The 21,320-nt window shown below is 63.7% G+C and overlaps 1 protein-coding gene across 1 annotated transcript; it reads left to right on the top strand.

Annotated features, from left to right (window-relative positions):
* The first annotated feature begins 11,387 nt into the window (after positions 1-11,387).
* LOC109251726 (S-antigen protein) lies at positions 11,388-17,954 on the top strand. The gene is given in 6 exon segments (XM_053901916.1): positions 11,388-11,459; positions 11,461-11,931; positions 11,933-12,308; positions 12,311-12,652; positions 14,238-14,392; positions 17,931-17,954. Coding segments are annotated over 6 exon segments (1,440 nt in total).
* Positions 17,955-21,320: the final 3,366 nt, after the last annotated feature.

The following is a 21,320-nucleotide window of genomic DNA, read 5'->3' as shown; positions in this document are numbered from 1 at the left end:
CCGTCCGTGTGGGGCCTCGAGCGCCCGGAGGGTACAGGTGCTCTGGAGCCCGCCCACCGTCCAAGTGTGACGGGGGCTAGTTCTGCCCTCCTCGGCCCGCGGCCCTTGATGGTCACCCGACCGCTTGCAGACGTGGTTCCTTCCTGCTCCCACCCTGACTTACCCGGCACTCGACCAGAGGGGACCTTCCGGGCCCCCTTCGGGCCTGACAGCAGGCTTATGAAAACACGGGGGTCTTAGAAGGCAGCTCTGGCCGTCCCCACGTTTCCCCAGATGGTGGGTCATAGAGCGAGTTTAGAATTTGCTCTCGGGGCGGAGTGACCCTCACTGTGGAGTTGGCCTCACGGGCCGGTCGGGCAGGTGGGCCTCTGGCCGGGCTCAGCTTGTGGCCTGTTCCTCACAGAAGCCCCCGACTTTGATTCTGCAGGGAGTTCACGTGGAGTCCAAGATGCCCCTTGGTGGGGCTGGGGACACGGCCAGACCACGTGGGAGCCACCCCACCTGCAGCGGAGCCGGGCCCGGGGCCACGGTGTGGGACAGGTGGGACGGGACCCTAACTCCCCAAGGCGGGAGTCCCTGCCGAGGGCCGGGTCAACCTGCCGCCAGCCTCCGCGGCCCCGGGGCGGGTGGGATGAGCTCGCCGTGCGCCTCGGGCCTGAGCCACACGGGCTTGTGTTTAGCACCTGATCCCCATTCTGTGAAAAAGCCACTCTTCACGGAAGGTTTTCTGCTGTCTTTCAGTGCAAAGCCCAGACCCCCGGCCGATTCGAATGGGGTGGGGGGCAGACGCGGGGGAGGAAAGCCGGCCGCGCTGGGGTCCGGAGCCGCACTGTCCCTGGGCCGCAGGCTCCTCTCTGCCCTGAGCCGGCCCCACCACTGGCCGAGCTCTGTGGAAAGTAGCGGGAGCGTCTGAGACGTGCCCAGTGGGGCCTGGATCACGCTCTCAGCTTAATAAATGCTGGTTCCCTTTGTAGCAAATAAAACAACCCGCTGGCTGTAAGTTAATTAATACAACTCTTGCCGTCTTATTATTCTTAGATACAAAGCTAATTTGGAAAGACACATGTTTCTTTTAAAGTTGCCTGGTTTAAAGGGCTCAGGGGCCGAGGTGATTGAGAGACAGCGGCCCTTAGCGTGCGATCCTTGCAATCAGAGGGAATATTAGATCACGGCTCCCGCTCCCTCCCTCCCACCACCGCTCCTGGACACCAAGTCCACGTGAACTTCTCACGCTCCCCGTGGGCCCGAGATCCTGAAGCAGATGTCCGCCAGGCACCCCTGGGTGGGAATCCCGCTCCGGGACGAGCCCCATGGGGGCACAGACACCATGTGGCCGCCCCACAGAAGGGGCCCTGGTCACGAGACTCCGGGGGGCCGGGGGCTCCTTTCTGTGTCACCGGGGGAGCCGGGACTGGGACCCAACCTCGCGGCCAGCCACCCAGGTGCCTTGAGGCTCTGCGTGTCTGCAGCGGGCCCGGCCTGCAGGCTTTTCCCTCGAGGAGACCCCCGTGGCAAAGCTGTGCCTGGACGTCCCCGTCGGGCAGAGGATGCTGGAGGTGTGGGGCCGGCGCTGGACTAGGGGGCGTCTGTGGCCGGCCCCAGGCAGAGGCCGGGCCCCGATGGGGCCCCCGGGGCGCCCACTTCCCCGAGGTGTCGCCTGCCAGCACCGTCGTGGAGGCTGGAGCCCCTCTTCCTGCCCCGGGGCTTGCCTGTCCTGCGGGGCCACAGACGGCCACGTGGCAGAGTGCACGAGGCGCTGACCCTCAGCTGCTGGAGGCCTGGGTCCTGCCTGCTGTGTCCATCTCTTCACCTTGGGGTCCCCACCGTCAGTACGCCCCTCAGCTGGTGCTGCTGCTCCCCGGGTTCCGAGAAAGACACAGCGGAGGCCACACACGGTGTGAGATGTGTGGGACACCGCACACGGGTGCCGAGTGACATCGTCCTCGTGCAGGGCTGAGCGCAACCTAGGACTGAGTGCTCAGAAGCCCATTTCACAGATGGGGACGCTGAGGGCAGAACGGGGGCCGAGGGCAGGCCGCCTACCTCTCCCCTCCCCGCCCCCACCGCCGTACCCCACATAATGTCTGTGCAGGTGCCACTGGGCCGAGAGCTGGCTGTGGAACAGAGTCGTTCGTCTCTGACCTGGAGCCCTGCCCCTCGAGGGTCTTGACACAGAGCCGTGGGGACCCGAAGGTGGCCGGGCAGGGTCCTCCTCGGCCATCCGTGAGTACCTGCTTTGGGGTCTCTATTTCCACGTACTTCTGTACAGATTAGATTCGGGGGCACGATGGGGTGGGGTGGAGGGTGGGTGCGGTGTGACAGGGAGGGGGACGCAGGCGCCCAGGAAGGTGGGCTCAGGGGCAGAACGGCCCCCCCGTTGGTGGGGCCCTCGGGGGAGCTGGAGAAGGTGCTGGCCGGGGAGGGAAGCGTTTCCGGTCTGGATCATCAGATTACACAAGAAGCACGTAGGGGCTTTGGGGGCCTGTTCTGTTTCCTGGTGGAAAAAAAAATGCCGCATCGCCTATTTCTAACAGAGGCCAAATAATGACTTTCTAAAAACCTTAGGAATTATCGTGTGAGAAGTACGCCGAGGGAGAGGACACACGGGCTGTGTAGAATTCGAAATCATTGCGGGGACTCTGCCCTCCAGGAGGGCGCCCTGAGGGCGGGGGTCTCTCCACAGAGAAGGGGTTGGGCGGCTCCACGTGGGGACCCCTCAGGACCCCCAGCCCCACAGCCACACAAGGGTCAGCTGTGACGACTCCTGTGGATGGCGTGAACCGTGACACTAGGGGACAGCACCTCTCCCCCCAAGTCCGTAACTGCAGTGTCGCTACCGGAAAATTAGCACAACCCCCCACCCCCTGCAACCGGGGCACCTAAGACTTCCTCAAAACCGTCCAGGCATCAGGCACGAGGACCGTCTGAGAGGCTGTCACAGCCCCGAGGAGGCTAAGGTCACGTATGGTCCAAATGGGACGCTCTGACCTGCCTGGATGGGGTCCCAGGAGAGAAGGAGGACGTTGGGGGCACACCAAGGAAATCTGAACAAAATGTGGATTTGGTTAAAACTGGTTCATCATGCGTTCATTTAGCTCAGCATTTATGGGATTGATAGCATCACAACGTGAGGTGTTAGTGGCAGGGGTAACTGGGTGTGGGGACCACAAGAACTCTCTGTGCTGTTTTTGTAACTTTTATGTAAAATGAAAATTTTATTAAACAATTTTAGAAATAAATTTAGGGGCGCCTGGGTGGCTCGGTCAGTTAAGTGTCTGACTTTGGCTCAGGTCATAATCTCGTGGTCCGTGGTTCAAGCCCCACGTCGGGCTCTGTGCTGATGGCTCGGATCCTGGAACCTGCTTCCGATTCTGTGTCTCCCTCTCTCTCTGCCCTTCTCCTGCTCACTCTCTCTCTCGAAAATAAATAAAAACATTAACAAATTTTTACTTTAAGAAAGACATTTAAATTACAGACGTAAAACAGAGAGAACACCTCTTCCTTCTGTTAGAATAAAAATATTCCCATCCTTGCGTCCTGTGACTTTTGGGGTCTTTCTGCCAGGAGCAGTCCCGAGTGCCGGTCCTAACGGTCCTGGTGAGATGGGGTCACGGTGAGGGCTGAGAGCCTGCCTTTTAAGGCGGGGTGCTTGCTGGAAGTATTAGCTTTCCTACCTCAGCCCCAAACCAGGGGGCGATTCCCACGTGGCCAAGTCGATAAAGTGAGTGGATAAAGGTTCCGCTGCTGACCCCACTCGGAGAGATGGGATGGGCTGACCGTTAGCCCCCTCCGAGGATGCACCGGGGGTCTCACCCCGGATCTCTGCCAGCCTGCCAGCCACTTTGAGCAAATTCCCGGGCGCTGGGGGGGGACTCACAGGAAAAGCCCCCTGCGGGGAAGCCTCTGCTCCTGCCCCGGGGTCTCAGGGGGCGGCTGCCCCGCCCCTCCCCGGTGCCTGCAGCCCTGCCTTGGCATCAGACAAGGCTGCGCTCCGGGGGATGGCCTGGAGTGGTGTTGTGGGGGGTGGGCTGGCCCCGAGCCGGGGGAAGGACCACCTTTGCTTCCTCAGAGTGGCCTCGATGGTCAGCAACTCGCAGGACGTGGTGCCCGTGCCCTTGGGGTCCAGCCTCAGCCCTGCACGTGGACACTGTGGGTGTCTGCAGACTGAGGACCAGAGGACCCTTCCCCAAGTGTCTAGGGTTTGTCGGCCCCCCAGACCTTGGGGGAGGAAGGGAGAAGCCCCGGTGAGGAGACTCAGTGCCGCCCTCCGGCAGGTTGGGGCGCTGATGGCCTGCTGTCTCCGCTGTGGCCCGAAAGCACACCTGCCACCCAGGCAGGGGGTCTCGCCCCAGGACGAGCCTCTAGGATAGAAGCTGGCGCCTTTGGAAGCAGAGACAGTGCGGTCGTGCCGGAAGGAGCGTCCGGGTCTGAGCTTGGGGTTTTAGGTCTTTGTTCACCTGGCGTGCGCGGGAAAGTTCTTCCGCCGCGGGATGTGAGTGGTCAGATCATAGCGAACTCACAACACGTCCTCGGGCGCCGCGTGATACACAGCCTGTGCTCGTCTTTTCGAGCTTGGCGGGGCGTCGGGCCAGGACGGGGGCCGTCCGGACACCGAGGACACGAGCTCCCACGTGCCGCTCAGGGCCGACCACCTGGCATCCGGGGTGGGGTCCGCGTGAGCGTCAGTGGGGCTTTCCGTGGTGCACCGAGCTGGGAGGCGACCCTGCCGCCGGCGATGCGGTCCGGCAGCGGGCCTGCCCCGTGGCCTGTGGTCAGCCTGGGCTCCAGGAGGCCGCGGACATTTGCTGCTCAGAGTCTGGGATTCCGAGCAGCCGTTCTGCAGATGGCGTCCGTATGTGCCCCACAGCTCGTCAAGTGCTGCGACTCCTGGGGTCTGGGATCCCAGAAAGACTGGCAAGGACACCGTTGAGTCCACAAGGATGGGGCGAGCAGAGCCGTCTCACTCCTGCCGCAGAGAGGAGGTGTGCTGGGCTGAGCAGGGTCCCCGAAGAGGATGCTCAGGGACTTGCAGGTGTGACGAGCTCAGAGGGTGTCGTCCGGGATGAGGAGGCCTGGGTAGGACCGTCGTCCTCAGACAGGACGCTGCAGACCCCACAGAGAAGCCATGAGATGACGGAGACGGAGACTGGGGACACGTGGTCGAAAGCCAGGGGCTCCGGCACGACCAGACCTGGAAGAGACAGGAAGCGTCCTCCTCCAGATTCTCCGGGCAGCTTGGCACTGAGACTCTCGATCTCGGACCACTGGCCTCCAGAGAGAATGAATTTCCCCTGTTTGGAGCTGCCCGGTTCAGGGGGCTTGGTCAGGGCAGCCGGGGGCACTCACAGCCAGGGAAGCAGGCTGCAGGGAGGAGGTGGTCGAACGGGCACCCCCGCTTCAGGTTAGCTCCCCTCTTGCCCTTGGCTCCCTGGGGCCCCAGATGGGGGGGAACCACAGCTCCGAGGCCGCGGCACAGTGACTGGAGCTGGGGGCCGGACGCGCAGGTCGGGCTTCAGGGCGGCCAGCTGTCCGGCGTGTCCACCCCAGGGGTTCCTGGGACACGGGGCTGGGAGCACTAAGGCCAGCCAAGTCCTGGGGACACTGGGTGGCTGGTCACCCTCCTGAGTGTCCGGGGACGGGCAGTCTGTGGGAACGAGGGCCAGCCCACATTGCTGGCCTACCAGGTGACGCTGTCTTTGTGTGAGACTCTGCTGAAAGGAGTGTCCCCGAGCCACAGGCCCCACCGAGGGCGCCCGGAGGAGGGCCTACCCGCCTGGTGGGGGCCGTTGGCACGAGCCGGGCCCAGGCCCTACCCTCTGCTCCTCTCGCTGCAAGAAGGCGGACGGGTCTCAGGACCAGAGGCACCTGTGACGGGCAGGGGGGAGGGGTCTGGGTGGGGGCGGGGCTGAGTTGAGGGGTGGGGGAGGCAGGGTTTCCTCTGGGCATGCCGTCAGGATGCTGGGGACAGGCAGGAGCCAGAGTGTCCCTCCCTGAGCCCCGGGCCGCGAGGCTCTCCTGCAGGCAGGATGAGGCTGGAGCAGCCGCCCCGGGCACATTGCATCCCGGGCACCATCACCAGGGTCCCGGCCTCCACGCCGAGGATTCGCTAGAATTGGCCCTAAGTATTTAGTGCGTTAACGTGAAAGGACGGTTTACTGCCTCGTCATCGTGGTTGTGAAGAAATGTCTCTGCACGTGGCTCTCAGTCTGTCCCTCCAACTGTCACAGCCCTACCTGTTACTTTACCACTGAGATCCCGTCTCTGAGGAGGGTGGGGGGCCAGGGGCACCGGGCGAAGCAGCTCCGTGCACAGGATGGGTGAGGGCGTCCTCCCTCTGGGCCCAGTTACTGCCCGTCTGTTTCCAAAAGGGATTTGGGGTTGTTTACAATAAAGAAAATACCAGTTAATGGGAGAGGGGAAAATGGCAGAGAACAAGCTTCTGGAAACTCAGAGAGGGGTAACTGGGCCTTTACCTCTGAGCTTCCTAGCAGACAAGGCACAAATGACCCCCAGCCATGTAAGGAGGCGGGGACTGGGGGTGTGTCCGCAGGAGGCTGTGTCCGCCTGCCCCAGGTGACTGCGGAATGTGCACGAGGCTGGCCAGCCTCCTCTCCTGCCTCTTGACCCTGAAGCTCCAGTGTGGCTGGCTGGTGTCCCTCCCCAGGTCCCGAGAGGGGGCCTCCCTCACCGAGAAGTCACTCCTCTGGGCGCCCACTGCCCGGCCCTGCAGTCCTCCAGCCGTTGGCTGGTCTGTTCCTTACGGTTTCTAGTTTCCGTTGGAGAAGACAGAGACCAGATGACATGAGATTCGAGGCACTCCCCTGAATTGGAATTATCCAGTTTTACCTGCATTGGATAAATATCCACTCATTTACTGTTTTTGTCTTAAACAAAGGCGTGGAAAGTTGTTCCTGGATGTGCGTCTCTTTGGGGTCCCCTTCCATTCTCTGTGGTGGCCCAAGGCTGGCCCAGTGTGCTTCCCAGCAGGGTCAGGGTAAACCCAGGGCTAAGGCTCCCCGAGGAAGGGGTCCCTGAACAGATGGACCATCCCAGGCACACAGACCTTCCCCAGAGACACAGACCCTCCTGGGCACAGAAACCCTCCTGGACATAGACCCTCCTGGGCAGACATGTGGGGCGGGCCCAAAGGGCCAGTCTTGAGTCGAGTTGTTCAATATTGTGACACTTTGCTCCTGGGGGTTAATTATGTGTTTAATCACACAAAGACGTTCAATTCACACCATAAATCATACACTGACATGCTACCTTCTGGCATCTTGTTTTGTTTACTTAAAGCAATTTCACAGACCCGACTTGGAGGTGAGGAATGTTGCAAGCTGCTGGGTGTTTGGGGCAAGATTCATAGATTATCTGTAGCTCCTATAGAGAAAACGTCACGCGCCCCAGCTACTGGTCCCATCATGCTCATTTCTCCGCTGCTAATTGCCATGGGATGCAGGTTCCGTTACGAAATGAGGTGCCATCCATGACCTCAGCCACATTTATTAAAACATAATTGCTTTAAGGAAATTTTATGAAATAAGGCACAGTTCAAACAAAACATTGCCTTCATAAGGCTTGATTTTCCTGGCCAATTACAGAAATGACTACAGAATCTCTAGCTGTAAATTTGACGGGCTTCTGCTGGCAAATGCGTTGGAGGGAACATTCCAGGCAGGGCATCGGGCTCACTGCGGCCGCTTGAACCTGCCAGCTTCACCTTAGTGACTCCCCAGTGGTTGCTGGCAACCCCGGGGGGCGCGAGGGGGGGGGGGTGTCAGGGAGGGGTGGGGAGGGTCAGCCTGCAAGGTAAGGAGGGCTGCTGCACGGGTCCCCAGGGCCCCGCTCCCTGAGCCAGCCCGTCCCGGCCACCACCGGCGCTCGCCGGTCCGTAATGACCCTGCACAGGTGGAGAGCTGCTGCTTGCTCGTTCACGGCTGGAGCTTTTTAGGCAAATTAATGAGAAACAGACAGAATGACGGGACGCTAGTAAAGAGAGGCCCTCCACGCCAGGAGATATCCCTCTTTGCTTTGTGGCCTCAAGCAAGCACTTGGCTCCGAGAGACTCGGTCTCCCTGTCCGTAAAGCGGGTCGCAACAGAGAGCGTCCACGGTCGCCCCTCCCGGGTGTGGCCTCCGTGTGACTGTGGTTCAGTCTCAGCTGGCCTCTCCCCCCTCTTCCTGGCTGTGGCAGAGCTAGTCACATTTTGCCACGGATTCCCTGTTTTAAAAAATCTGATTGAAATGATTTGGAAAATGAACGGCTCACCTTTTGCCTGCCCTCCTCTGGGGAGTCCCGCTCCCTGTCCTGCCGCTGACTCCCAGGTGGGGACATGTGCCTGTGTCCCCAGGCCACCCCCGTGCAGCCGAGACCACGGACTGCCCCCACCTATCGCCCCAGGTGACAGGCCAGCATAGGTTCTTGGGACAGAAAGCGAACAGAACTGTGACTTTCACGGCCCGTAAGTGAGAAGCTACCCTGTGTCACCCGCTGGCAGCTCGGAGCCCCATCGAGGCTTTGTTTCTGGAGGTGAAGCCAGAGCCCTGACTGTGGTCCTGCTGCTGGACCCACGGCAGATGCCGTGGTTTGAGCGTAGAGGATACAGTTTGGTGAGCTCCCGGGGGGCGCAGGGGTGAGCTCCCGGGGGGTGCAGGGGCGAGCTCCCGGGGGTTGCAGGGGGCGAGCTCCCGGGGGTTGCAGGGGCGAGCTCCCGGGGGGCCCAGGGGGCGAGCTCCCGGGGGGCGCAGGGGCGAGCTCCCGGGGGGCGCAGGGGCGAGCTCCCGGGGGGGCGCAGGGGGCGAGCTCCCGGGGGGCGCAGGGGGTGAGCTCCCGGGGGGGCGCAGGGGCGAGCTCCCGGGGGGCGCAGGGGGTGAGCTCCCGGGGGGCGCAGGGGCGAGCTCCCGGGGGTGCAGGGGTGAGCTCCTGGGGGGCGCAGGGGTGAGCACGTGTGCTTGGAGCACCTCCTCCTGCAGACACCTGCCAAGGCCCGTTCGGATCCCCCGTGCCGTGCCAGTCGTGCCAGGCTTCCTTGGGAGCAGCGTGCTGGGCCTGTGCAGCCTCAGAGGTGACGTCACTGTTTGAGGGCAGGGCAACCTGACCTGCCTCCAGCCCGCAGCCCTCAGGCCTCGCTTGGGACTCTCCCGCAGTGCCTGCCCTGGGCCAGCCCTTTTGGAGTCCCCCCTGCCCCCGGTCCTCAGCAGGGTGCAGCCCTAGTTCGAGCAGGCACCCTAGGAGGGGAGAGGAGGGGACTGGAGGGGAGAGGGGGAGAGGAGGGAAAGGGAGGGGAGTGTAGAGGAGGGCAGGAGGGAAGGGGAGAGGAGAGGAGGGGAGTGGAGGGGAGCGGAGGGGAGACGGGGAGAGGAGGGAAACGGAGGGGAGTGTAGAGGAGGGCAGGAGGGAAGGGGAGAGGAGAGGAGGGGAGTGGAGGGGAGCGGAGGGGAGACGGGGAGAAGAGGGAAAGGAGGGGAGTGTAGAGGAGGGCAGGAGGGAAGGGGAGAGGAGAGGAGGGGAGTGGAGGGGAGAGGAGGGGAGACGGGGAGAAGAGGGAAAGGAGGGGAGTGTAGAGGAGGGCAGGAGGGAAGGGGAGAGGAGAGGAGGGGAGAGGAGGAGAGGGGAGGGGAGGGGAGGGGAGGGCACGAGGGGAGAGGAAGGGAGAGGAGGTTTGGACAGGTCCGGGGCAGGACCTCTGAACCAGGAGGGCTGTTGGTTCCCTGGCTCTGTCATCATTGGTATGGGAGTCACCATCTGTAACTTGGCCGGACACAGGGGGATCCTGAGCCACCTGCCCTGAGGGGAGACCCTGGCTCCCCGGGTCCTGCCCGGGTTCTGCCCCGGGCCCGGAGTTGGGAGCTGGGCGAGGCGCATCTGTGTCCCCTTCCGTCCATTTTGCTGGGGGCCAGACGTGCCCAGGCCTGTGTCTTGCTGGGACACGGGCGTTCCGTGTGGCCTTGGGGAGACACCGATTTCCCCACGCTTTCACCGTCTGCGTGCCTACTGATGGGGGAGCCGGGCATCAGCTCAGTCCGTGCGCAGGCAGGCCGGCCGCATACCATCCGTCCACCCTCCTGCCGCCCACCGTCACTCATCCCCGGGCCTCGGCGGGGGGATGCTGATTGGGGCTGGGGACGGGGCAGGGTCCCCAGGAAGCTCCTAGCACCCCCGGTCTCCCAGGGGCAGCCCTGCCCCGCGGCTCCCCGTTGGGCTGCAATAGCCGCGGTGACACCTGTCCTGTAATTCCAGGACAGCTGGTGACTCACCGGGGGTGGGGGTGGGGGGTCTCGTGAGGATGCAGGGAAGGGCTGCCAGGTGAGAGGGGTGTTGGTCAGTGGAGACGTGGGGTGGGCCGTGGCTCTGACGCTGGCTGGTGGTGGCATGTGACGTCCCTCCCTCCGGTAGGGCAGTTAGAGGGCACGGTCCGCGGGGTCCACCCTCGTGAGCTCCACGTGCCGTCCCCAGGACTTTCTCGGCCTCTGCGAGCGGGGGCTTGCTGGCCTTCCCCGAGCCCCCCACAAAGGTGCCCTTGGGGGCCTGAATCACCACACCTCGATTTCCTGGGAGAGCCCGGGACCGTTACCCTCCCGGAATATGCTTCCTGAGAAGTCTCCACACGTGCACGGGAGGCGTGCACGTGGTCAGCAGCCACACTGGCTCCGTTCGGAGGTGGTGGGTGTGGGTCCCCGACGCCCGGGTCGGGCTCTGCAGGTGTCCTTCCGCTCAGCCCTCTGGCGCCGGGGCGCGCCCCCCGCGTGATGCGGCGCCCGTGTTCACGGGCCAGTGGGCACCACACAGAGACCCCAAAGGAAGCGTTGGCAGCAGGCCCGGGCCACGGGAGTCCACGTGGGCCTCCTCAGGGTGGCGTCGACGTGGCCCCGGCCTCTATCAAGCCTGTCCCTGGAGAAGGCTCTGAGGCAGCGATTCCCGGAGGCCAAAGCCTGGGCCAGGAGGGACACTGGCAGGCGGTCCTGGGCCTGCCTCTCCGCCTCCTGCAGGGCCGTGGGGGTCTGTGGGTGACAGGCTGGTGGGATCGGGGCGGGGGATCTAGAGTGGGCTCCTCAGCCTGACGAGGAGGGGGTGGCCGGGGACCAGGCTGGGTCCCGAAGATCCTCTGGAGGCCACGAGCGCCAGGCAGCCGTGTCACTGTCTCTCTCGGGCAGTTTAGGGCCCCAGCCCACTCCACGCCTTGGCCTCTCCCTGAGCAAGACATCACTTCACTGGCCCCCTCCTTGCATGGAGGAAACTGAGGCCTGGGTCACTGTTAATTAGTGGCTGCGGTTCCATTACGACACTGCCTCCTACACGGGCGTAGAGGATGCGGTGATCCGGGCGGGCGTGCACGGGCCCAGCGTGTCTCAGTGTGAATGCCCCTCCCTCGAGGACCCTGGGCCAGCATGCCTCCTGGTGTGGTGTCCTTGAAAACAGGAGGGCCTGCATACACGGGCCCTGCGTCCACAGGCCCTGCGTCCACTGGGCCCTGAGTCCACGGGGCCTGAGTCCACGGGGCCTGAGTCCACGGGCCCTGCATCCACGGGGCCTGCGTCTACGGGGCCTGAGTCCACGGGCCCTGTGTCTATGGGCCCTACGTCCACGGGGCCTGCGTCCACGGGGCCTGTGTCCACGGGCCCTGCATCCACAGGGTCTGTGTCCACGGGGCCTGCGTCCATGGGCCCTGCATCTATGGGGCCTGCATCCACGGGGCTTGTGTCCATGGGCCCTGCATCCACGGGGCCTGCATCCACAGGGTCTGTGTCCACGGGGCCTGCGTCCATGGGGCCTGCGTCCATGGGCCCTGCATCTATGGGCCCTGCATCCACGGGGCCTGTGTCCATGGGCCCTGCATCCACGGGGCCTGCGTCCACGGGGCCTGCATCCACGGGGCTTGTGTCCATGGGCCCTGTGTCCACGGGGCCTGAGTCCACGGGGCCTGCGTCCACTGGGCCCTGTGTCCACGGGGCCTGAGTCCACGGGGCCTGAGTCCACGGGCCCTGCATCCACGGGGCCTGCGTCTACGGGGCCTGCGTCCACGGGGCCTGTGTCCACGGGCCCTGCGTCCACGGGGCCTGCATCCACAGGGTCTGTGTCCACAGGGCCTGCGTCCATGGGCCCTGCATCTATGGGGCCTGCATCCACGGAGCCTGTGTCCATGGGCCCTGCATCCACGGGGCCTGCATCCACGGGGCCTGCGTCCACGGGGCCTGCATCCACGGGGCCTGCGTCCATGGGCCCTGCATCCACGGGGCCTGTGTCCACTGGACCTGTATCTATGTATCCTGCGTCCATGGGCCCTGCATCCACAGGGCCTGTGTCTATGGGGCTGAGTCCACGGACCCTGCGTCTATGGGGCCTGCATCCACGGGGCCTGCATCCATGGGGCCTACGTCCACGGGCCCTGCGTCCACGGGGCCTGTATCCATGGGCCCTGCATCCACTGGGCCTGCGTCCACGGGGCCTGCATCCACGGGGCCTGTATCCATGGGCCCTGCATCCACTGGGCCTGCGTCCACGGGCCCTGCGTCCACAGGGCCTGCGTCCACGGGGACTGTATCCACGGTGCCTGCGTCCACTGGGCCTGCATCTATGGGGCCTGTGTCCACAGGGCTGGCCTCTCCAAGGAGCCCCTGCTGTGGACTCTCTGCCCTTTCAGACACAGTGGGAGGTAGTGGCCCCACTTGTCCCAGCAGAGGAGCCTGTGGGGGGACAGTTGAGGGTCTCGGGGCTCCCTGGGAGTGTGTGTGTCACCGCAAGAGGTTGCGTGGCAGCCTCTCATCCCCCTCGATGAAGCGGCCACCGGGGTCTGGCTGCAGTTCTGAATCATGGCCCCTTCCCACCAGGTGCAGGGGCAGCTGGGGCCCCCCCCTTCCCGGAGGCCCGCTTGTTCCAGGCCCTTCCAAGGGCGCCTGGAGGGGAGGGGGCGTCTGCCAGGAGCTTGGCTGACGGCCAAGTTGGGCCAGACCCTTCCAGATTCAGCGGGGCCCACGTGACCACCCGAGAGCAGACCTGGGCTCGAGGGCTGCTGGCAGCTTGCCCAGGGCGGGCACCTCGCAGCCTGAGGGGGAGGGAGAGCGGGCAGGTGAGTACTCGTGGGGCGGGGGCGGCCGCCAGCCGCTCGGCAGGATTCTTCACGAAATGAGACGGTTTCAGATGAAAACCTGTCTGGCCCAGGCAGAGGCCCGGGGGCGTGGGGGGACCGAACCACGGTGGGGGAGGCATCGCAGGAGCTATCCGAGCCCCGAGCCGTGAGCCCCGCACCGTCCGGATGGCCCATCACCCGTATCGGCTGGGTCCAGAGGAGGGAGGCCATCCACAGGCAACAGGACAGAAAACAAGCCCTTGCCTCTGCTTCCTGGCTCAGCAAACACAGATTCCAGAGTCCAGGGCTTTGAGAGGTCAGTGAGGGGACAGGAGCACTGCAGCCGGGTCCTCAGGGATGGGGCTGCATAGTGCAGGGGCCCCTGTGCCGTGGAATCCCCTCCCCACCCAGCTGGAGACGCCTCGGCCCCTCCCCGGGGACTCTGACGTCAGGACTGTATGCGTATCGTCTCCGGGGCTGTGCACTGATGCAACCCTACTCTCCTCACTGATGACCTACGTGGTGTATTGCCTTTCCTTTCCTCCTTGGCTCATGGCCTCGCTCCCCTACCAGTGTCGGTGGGGTCACCTCCCAAAGTGCTCTGAAAGTTTTATTTTTTTTATTTTGAGAGAGAGGGAGAGAGAGAGAGAGCGCATGAGCAGGGGAGGGTCTGAGAGAGAGAATCCCAAGCAGGCTCAACTCTGTCAGCACAGAGCCTGACGTGGGGCTCGAACTCACGGACTGTGAGATCATGACCTGAGCCGAAATCAAGGGACAGACACTTAACCACCTGGGCACCCGGGTGCCCCACAAAGTGCTTTGGCCACGGACTCATCTCAGGGGCTCCTTGCTTGGGGCCCAGACTCACACTCCTTCCCTGCGCCTGCACGGAGCCCCGCACCGTGTGCTCGAACCGGGTGGCCTGGGGAAGTTCCGTCCTGCTGATGCCGCAGGGACCGGGTGGGGATCTCACGGGGCAGGCCTCACAACAGACGCGCACTGCCTGGAGTTGTTCAGAAAACCGGGCTCCCGCGGCCCAGGGACGCCAGAGTCAGAGGGGTGAAGGGAAAGTGCCGGCCGAGCTCTGCGGTGGCCGTGCTCACGAGGCCACGCGTCCTCTTGGTCTCCAAAGGCATGAGGCCCCCCGTGGGCCTCCCGTGGGCCTCCCCAGGCCCAGAGAGCCCCCCTGCAGAGGGCCACGAGGGGGCCAGGGTGCCCGCAGAGAACAGACTCCCTGTTGGCCACTCGCATGAGGACTACGAACCCAAACCGGGTCCCTCACACTCTGCCTGGACGGGCCTCATGTTTTCTCAGTGCTCCCAGGTGGTGAGTGCTGGCCCGCCTCCCCAGGCCCCCACGGCGCCCGCGTTGCCTGTCGGTTTGCAGCCGGGTGGGCGGGGAGTCCGGGGCGGCCTGGGGGGACGGTGTCGGGGCCGGTCCAGGGGAAGGGGCGCGTAGCAGTGAAACCGGTCACGGAAACGTCAGAAACGAGATCCGCCCTCCAAGATGGTCTCGCGGGCAGACGGTTTTTCTCCTCTATCACCTGGACTGGTTCCCGACTTGGGGCTTCGCAGTCGGCACCGCTGACCAGCCTGGGTGGCCGCCGTGGGTGTCTCGTGCCCTACGGAGTGCTGAGCACACCGGCCTCTGCCCTCTAAGGCCAGCAGCCCCCTCGCCCCACCCCGCCCAAGTCTGGGCAACCAAAACTGTCCGCAGAGGGCGTCACGACCTGGGCGTAAGAACCACTGGGCGGAGACCTCCAGCCCCCCAGGAACCTCGGCCGGGCGCAGGGCTGCCGGGACTCCACACTCTGTCCGTCTCCCCCATTCTCTCTACCCCCGTGTCTCCTTCAGTTCGTGATGGGACGGCGGGCACTGGGAGACGTCCCCTCCTCAGCCCGCGGAAGGGACCGCGGTGGGCCACGGCCAGCCTGCCCGTGAGGCCCGGGGAGGATAAGCCGCTCCTGTGTCTTGGCATGTTTGCCTGGACAGACTTCCCGAAGGCCTGGTCTCCTCCCGGTGTGCGTCCCTCCCAGGAGCCGGGCGTGGCCGGAAGAGGCCTGAGAGGAGACTGCCCTCCTGAGGGGTCTCCCCTGGGCACCTCGGTGTTGGTGTGTCCCCGATTAGAGATGAGAACGATGCTTTTTATAATATCGCTAAAATATCGGCGTGTGCAAGAGTGCCGCAGAGACACGGAGGGCAGGATCAAAATAGAATGTCTAGACAAACTCCTACTGTCTGACCTTTTCTGTATTTCATAATCCGCCCAACCTCGCCAAGCTCACTGGTGAGTAAGCAGCGATTCACGCGGCACCCTGTCACCAGGGCCTGACGAGGCCCAGGTCACTGTTATAAATTTCAGTCTGGCTGCTGCGGCGACGCGCGGCTGCCGTCACCGTCAGGGCTCCTGTGTGGTTTCTGAGCTGCGATGCGTGTCTGGATCGTCAAGCACTGATCTCAAGTGTGTGAAGTGCAAAAGCCACAGGGCTGCCGACAAACAGAGCTCACTTTCAGCCAGCGGGCCCCCAGAGTCTGCGCGGGAGGGGAAGGCGGGTCGGCCCCGGGCTCTCCTGGAAGGCGCTGGGAGGGGCCCCGGCGGCTGGCGCTGCTGCTGGGAGGCCGGGGCCCCGAGCACGGCCAGCCGCGTACACGGTCCTCGGAGAGGCCGCCCGGTGCAGATGGCTGGCTGGCAGGGGGACGTCCTTTGTGGTGCGAACGTTTGGCTTTGCACAGCAGGGGACTGATTCTCCCCCCAAACCTGGTGCCGGAGCGTCAGCATCGGGCTGGGGCAGGGGCCCCTCGGCCCTGCCGAGTCGGGGGTGACCACCGGCTGTGGCAGTTCCCAGGATGGCCGGGGCCGAAGCCGGCGGAAGGCCTGGGCTTTCCCGTGAGGGGTGGCCCGCACTGTGAGCCCTGCCCCCGCCCAGGCTCCCCTCAGGCTGTGGGCTCTGGGGCCGGTGGCCGCCGTCCAGAGCCACTTGCGGTGGTCAGGCCGGGGGCAGGCGGGCGCTGGCACCCCTCGGGGGGGCCCGGGGGTGCTGCCTCACCTCCTGCGGGCACAGCGCCCCTGTTACATGGCCCCAATGTCCCAAGCGCCTAGGTGGGGGGCCTGCTCTACTGAGAAGGGAGGGGTGTGGCGGACACGGCTGCCGGGGCTGCGGCCGAAGTTCGCGGACCCCACGCTGGGAGGCACCCCTGGTACGGCAGCTTCACCGTGAGCGGAGCTGGGACAGCGGGAGGCTGGCGTGTGGGGGCCCAGCCTGCAGCCGGCGGCACCGACGGCCGTGCAAACCCACCCTCTTTGGTGGCTTCACAGGAACCTCGTGAAGGTCAAACCTGCTCCTGGAACCTACCTGTGCCTCAGTTTCCTCCTCTGCAACAGGAGAAGAATCCGAGCCCGCTCAGGGTCTGGAGTCGTCTTTAAAGGAGCGGTGACGGCCGTCAGAGCCCCACCGGGTATGTGGTGAGCCCTCCGCGACGTCCTTGGATCGTTGAGGCCGCTGAGGCCGCCCCGCTCAGTGAAGCCTCCACGGGGGCTGATGTTGCCCAGCCCGAATTCCCCCCAGAGCTCTGCACCGTGACCCGGGCTTTGCGAGCCTGTGCTCAGAGCTGCCGGGAGCCCCTCTTACGAGGCTGGCTCTCGTCGGGACGAACAACCACCGCAGCCCGTCAGTCACGTTTGCCTTGAAATCTCGGCTTCCTAACGTGCCTTTCGCGGCCTGCCCGAGGCCCAGGGCACTGTGCCAACTCCGTGCCCTCAGCAGGTGCATTTAGCTGCCGCTCTGAGGGTCTGTTTCCACCTCGATGCCAGGGGCTACAGTTCCACTGCGGCTTTAGAACACGCCCTGTGCAACCTCCCGATTTCAGAACTTGCTACAGAGTATAGTCACCCAACCGTGTGGCCCTAGCCCCAAGGAGCCCCACAGCCCAGACAACAGAGAGCCTGGTCCCGCCGTTCCCGACGAGAGGACCACGACCCCGTGCGGGTGGAGAAGCGCCTCCTCCGCGGGCGGCTCTGGGAAAACCGCACGTCCACGTGCAGAAGAACGAGGTGGGACCCCTGCCTCACGCCACACACAAGTCAGCTCAACATGGATCACAGACCTAAAACCGCGAAAGTCTCAGAAGAAAACGTAGGACAAAAGCCGCGTGACATTGGATTTGGCAGATTTCATGGATGTGACACCAAAAGCAAAGGCAACAAGGGCGCCTAGGTGGCTCAGTCGATTGAGCGCGCGACTTCGGCTCAGGTCATGATCTCACGGTCCATGAGTTCAAGCCCCATGTCAGGTTCTGTGCTTGGAGCCTGGACCCTGCCTCGGATTCTGTGTCTCCCTCTCTGCCCCACCCCTGCTTGAACTTTGTCTCTCTCTCTCTCTCTCTCTCTCTCAAAAGTAGTAAAATAAGGGGCGCCTGGGTGACTCAGTCGGTTAAGCGGCCGACTTCGGCTCAGGTCATGATCTCATGGTCCGTGAGTTTGAGCCCCGCGTCGGGCTCTGTGCTGACAGCTCAGAGCCTGGAGCCTGTTTCAGATTCTGTGTCTCCCTCTCTCTGACCCTCCCCTGTTCATGCTCTGTCTCTCCCTGTCTCAAAAATAAATAAAACGTTAAAAAAAAAAGTAAAAAAAAAAAAAAGAGTAAAATAAATAAAGATTAAAAAAAAAAAAAAAAGACCCAGCCCTCCTGAAGAGGGGCCAGAGTGAGGTTCTAGATGCCACAGAGGGGGATCTGAGACGTGTCCTCCAGGTTGCGTGGCCACAGCTCACCTTCGAGCCTCCCAGGCTCGCCCTTTCCGCGAGCGCTGAGGTCTGGATCCTTTAGCGCTGGAGACCCCGACCATGGCGGTGACGCCCCTGTCAAATACAGCACATGGTGGCCACCGTGCGCTAGACCTGAAAGTCCCCTCACCCGCGACAGGCACTCTGGCAAGCGTAGCAACACGCGGCTCCCCTGGCCTGGGCTCCCGAGGCCTTCTGTCCCTGGTGACACCGTAGGCTGAGGTCGTCGCTGGAAGACAGGCAAGGCAAGGGTAGGGGGCCCAGCCAGAAGCCTCGGAACTGGCTTCCCGGTGATCTCTGTTTTCTGAGGACTTTTTAGTCCCGACCTTCACTGTTGGTGTGCCCTCCCCCCACAGTGGGTGCGGCTGCCACCCTGGCTTCCTCTGCCCAGCCTCCCCACTTTGGGGGCCGAGTCCTGGCAGTCCTGCCCCCCACCCCGGGCTCTGTGGCACCACTCACCCCGGCTTTGGCCCCGCGCCTCCCTGGGACCCAGGGGCCCGCAGCAGCCCACCGCACACCTAGGTATTGTCCCGGCCAGCGCGGTCCCATGGCCCTGCAACCCCCAGACAGAGGGTCCTGGCCCTGCCCGGTCTCAAGTCTCCTGGGGCATCTCCACGCTTCGGTGACTCCTCGCTGACCGTCCCTCCCTCCCTGCACCGGCTCCACTTTTCCAGAGCCTTCTGTGTCCACCTCCCATTGTGTAGACCTCTCCACTTATGCTTGTCTGACCTAAGAGAGCCTATGGGCTTTGAGCTAAAATATTCCTTCTCAAGGAGGTCTGTTCTGACCCCACTACAGGTTCCTGACAAACCCAGAGTATCTCCGTGACAAGATCTGTCCATGGATCATGTCTCACCGATGCTTGTCTTCTGGGGCCCTGAGCTCTGGGGACACGTCCTAGGGGCCTTGGGATCTGGGGACATGTGTCTTCTTCTGCCCGAGGGACAGGCCAGAGTGTAATGGCTCCTCAGGGGACAAGGCAGGGGCAGCTGTTCTGGCAGGAACGAGCCATCCACAGAGGGACCCCCATCGATGTTGGCTTCCTCCCCTCCCACCTAAAATCACCTCCCGAATAAAGTGGTTGTGTCCAGGTCCTTGGGGCCCCGCTGAGCCCACAGGGGCCCCGTTCCAGTCTCCCGAGGACAGGGACATGGGGGCGGGCCCATGTGGCTGCGGTGCTGTGACACCGCATGCCCAGGACAGTCTCGTCCAACAGAAGCACCCAGACCGGACAGAGCCCAAGAGAACAGCAAATCCACAGAAGTGTCTGGAAGGTTTGCAGCCGGGCTCGCTGGAAGCATCATTAAATGCTGAAGGAGAGGGGACATGGACAGATGGCCTTGCTCCCTAACGGGGAGCAGCGCTCCCTTCAGCGTTCCCGGCCCCAGGAGCTGGCCACCGCTTCGTGCTCCAGCAGATACGGCCATCTGTCCTCCGGCAGGGCTGGGCTCCCTCTGGGCGGCTCTGAGACCGCTGGGCCACGCTGCTGTCCTGACTCCTCCGCTGGGTGTGTCCACAGAGGTGGTGTTTCCTCACCAGTGGTGTGTGTCAGTGACCCGACCTGGACGGGTCCCCCGCTGGCTCCCAGGACAGCGAGGCACCACTCGTGGGCGGCCGGGTACCAGGATTTAACCGTCCAAACGGCGAGGAGGTGGACCCCCGCCACCAGGCAACGCGGGTGCCCCGGAGGGAGGCTTTGGTGGGAGGGGACCGCGTGTGTGGGACGCCTCAGCCTGGGCCGGGTCTCGCTGGTCTTCACGTGGCCCCAGCTCCCACGGAAGCCCCCACGTGCATGTGGACTGATGAGGTGGGTGGGCCTGGGCCTGGGCCTGGTCCCGCCCAGCAGGGCCCTCCCAACCCGTCTCCTCGTCTGTGAGTGTGAGGCCGCCGTGGCGCCTCCCCGCGGGGCGGTGGGAACAGGGGCAGGACCACCCAGACTCAACGCTGGGCCCTCCGGTCCGGGAGAGCCGGGGTCTGGCTGCCCTTGGGCACCGGGGCTCTCCCAGGGCCTCCGACAAGCAGCCGGGGTGAGGCCCCCTGGGCCGTGTCGAGTGGACGGGGTCTCGCAGACCTGATGCTCTAGGGGGGACGTGCTACAGGGCTGACCTTGCAGGGAAAGCGTGGTGAGCAGGGGACTGGGTATCTCAGGTTGGACTGAGCCACCAGAAAGGTATGACCACGTCCTGATCCCCGGGACCTGTGGACGGGACCTGGGCTGGAAATAGGGTCTCTGCAGATGTTCGGGCCAAGATGAGGCCATTAGGGTGGGCTCCAACCCCTTATGACTGTGTCCCTCTAAGAAGAGAGGAATTCGAGGAACAGACACATGGGGAGGCCAGCTGGAGACTGAGGCACAGACGGACGGGACACGGCCAGGAGGCCAGGGCAGCCGGAAGAGGCCAGAAGGGCCCCCTTAGGGCCTCTGGGGGGAGCCTGGCCCGGGGACACCCCGGTCTTGGACTTCTGACCTGCCAAGCTGTGACAGAATACATGTCTGTTGTTTCGAGCCACCCTCTCCATGAGAGCCTGTCATTGCCGCCCCGGGACGCTCACCCAACAGTTCGACAGGAAAACGTGGCTCCGGGGCACCCTGGGACTAGTCCGAGCCCCACACAGCGGCAGCCCCGTGGCCCCTCCGCCATCGTCTCCACAAAGAAAGGCTCGAGAATGGATTCCTCATCCGATGCCCCTTTTCAAGGGAAAGTTATTGTTCGCTTTTTCTCTGGGCTCTGTTGTTCCAGGCTCCTCCAGCGACAGGAAAGGATCTGCCGTAAGTAGTGGCAGATTGGGCACTTGGCTGAGATTTTACGAGCCTTGACTACCGAGGGGCCACGCGGGCGGGAAGCTGAGGCAGGAGCTTAATTCATCCCGTTACCCTTATTGTTCCCGATTACGTCTTGTATGAAGAACATTTGCTGCAGAAAAGGGTGGAGGCAAAAATTCTGGACCCTGGGAGGAGTCAGCACCCTCCGCTCCCAGGGCTGTGCCAGGGAGGGTGGGAACGAGGGGTCCTGAAGCGAACACTGGGCTCTGAGGGCACAGGCGGGAGGGGTGGGACAGGGCCTGCAGGGAGCAGCGGACGGTGTGGGCGATGGCGTGTGCACACGAGTGCGGTGGAAGGCGTGGGTGCTGGTGCTTGCACACGTGTGTGGCAGAAGGTGTGGGTGCTCACGTGAACACACGTGTGCGGCAGACGGTGTGGGTGCTCACGTGAACACAAGTGCAGCGGAAGGTGTGGGTGCTGGTACGTGCACACAAACACAGCGGAAGTTGTGGGGGCTGGTGTGTGCACACGTGTGCAGCGGAAGTTGTGGGGGCTGGCGTGTGTACACAAATATAGAGGAAGGTGTGGGTGCTCGCGTGAACACACAAGTGCAGTGGAAGGCGTGGGTGCTCGTGTGTGCACACGTGTGCGGCAGAAGGCGTGGGTGCTCGTGTGAACACGTGTGCGGCAGAAGGCGTGGGTGCTCGTGTGTGC

Source organism: Panthera pardus, unplaced genomic scaffold (assembly GCF_024362965.1).
Source record: "Panthera pardus isolate Hobbes unplaced genomic scaffold, ASM2436296v1 HiC_scaffold_15, whole genome shotgun sequence".
Lineage (NCBI taxonomy): Eukaryota > Metazoa > Chordata > Mammalia > Carnivora > Felidae > Panthera > Panthera pardus.
Note: the sequence above shows the minus strand (reverse complement) of the source record. Positions and strands in the feature narration are given on the sequence as shown.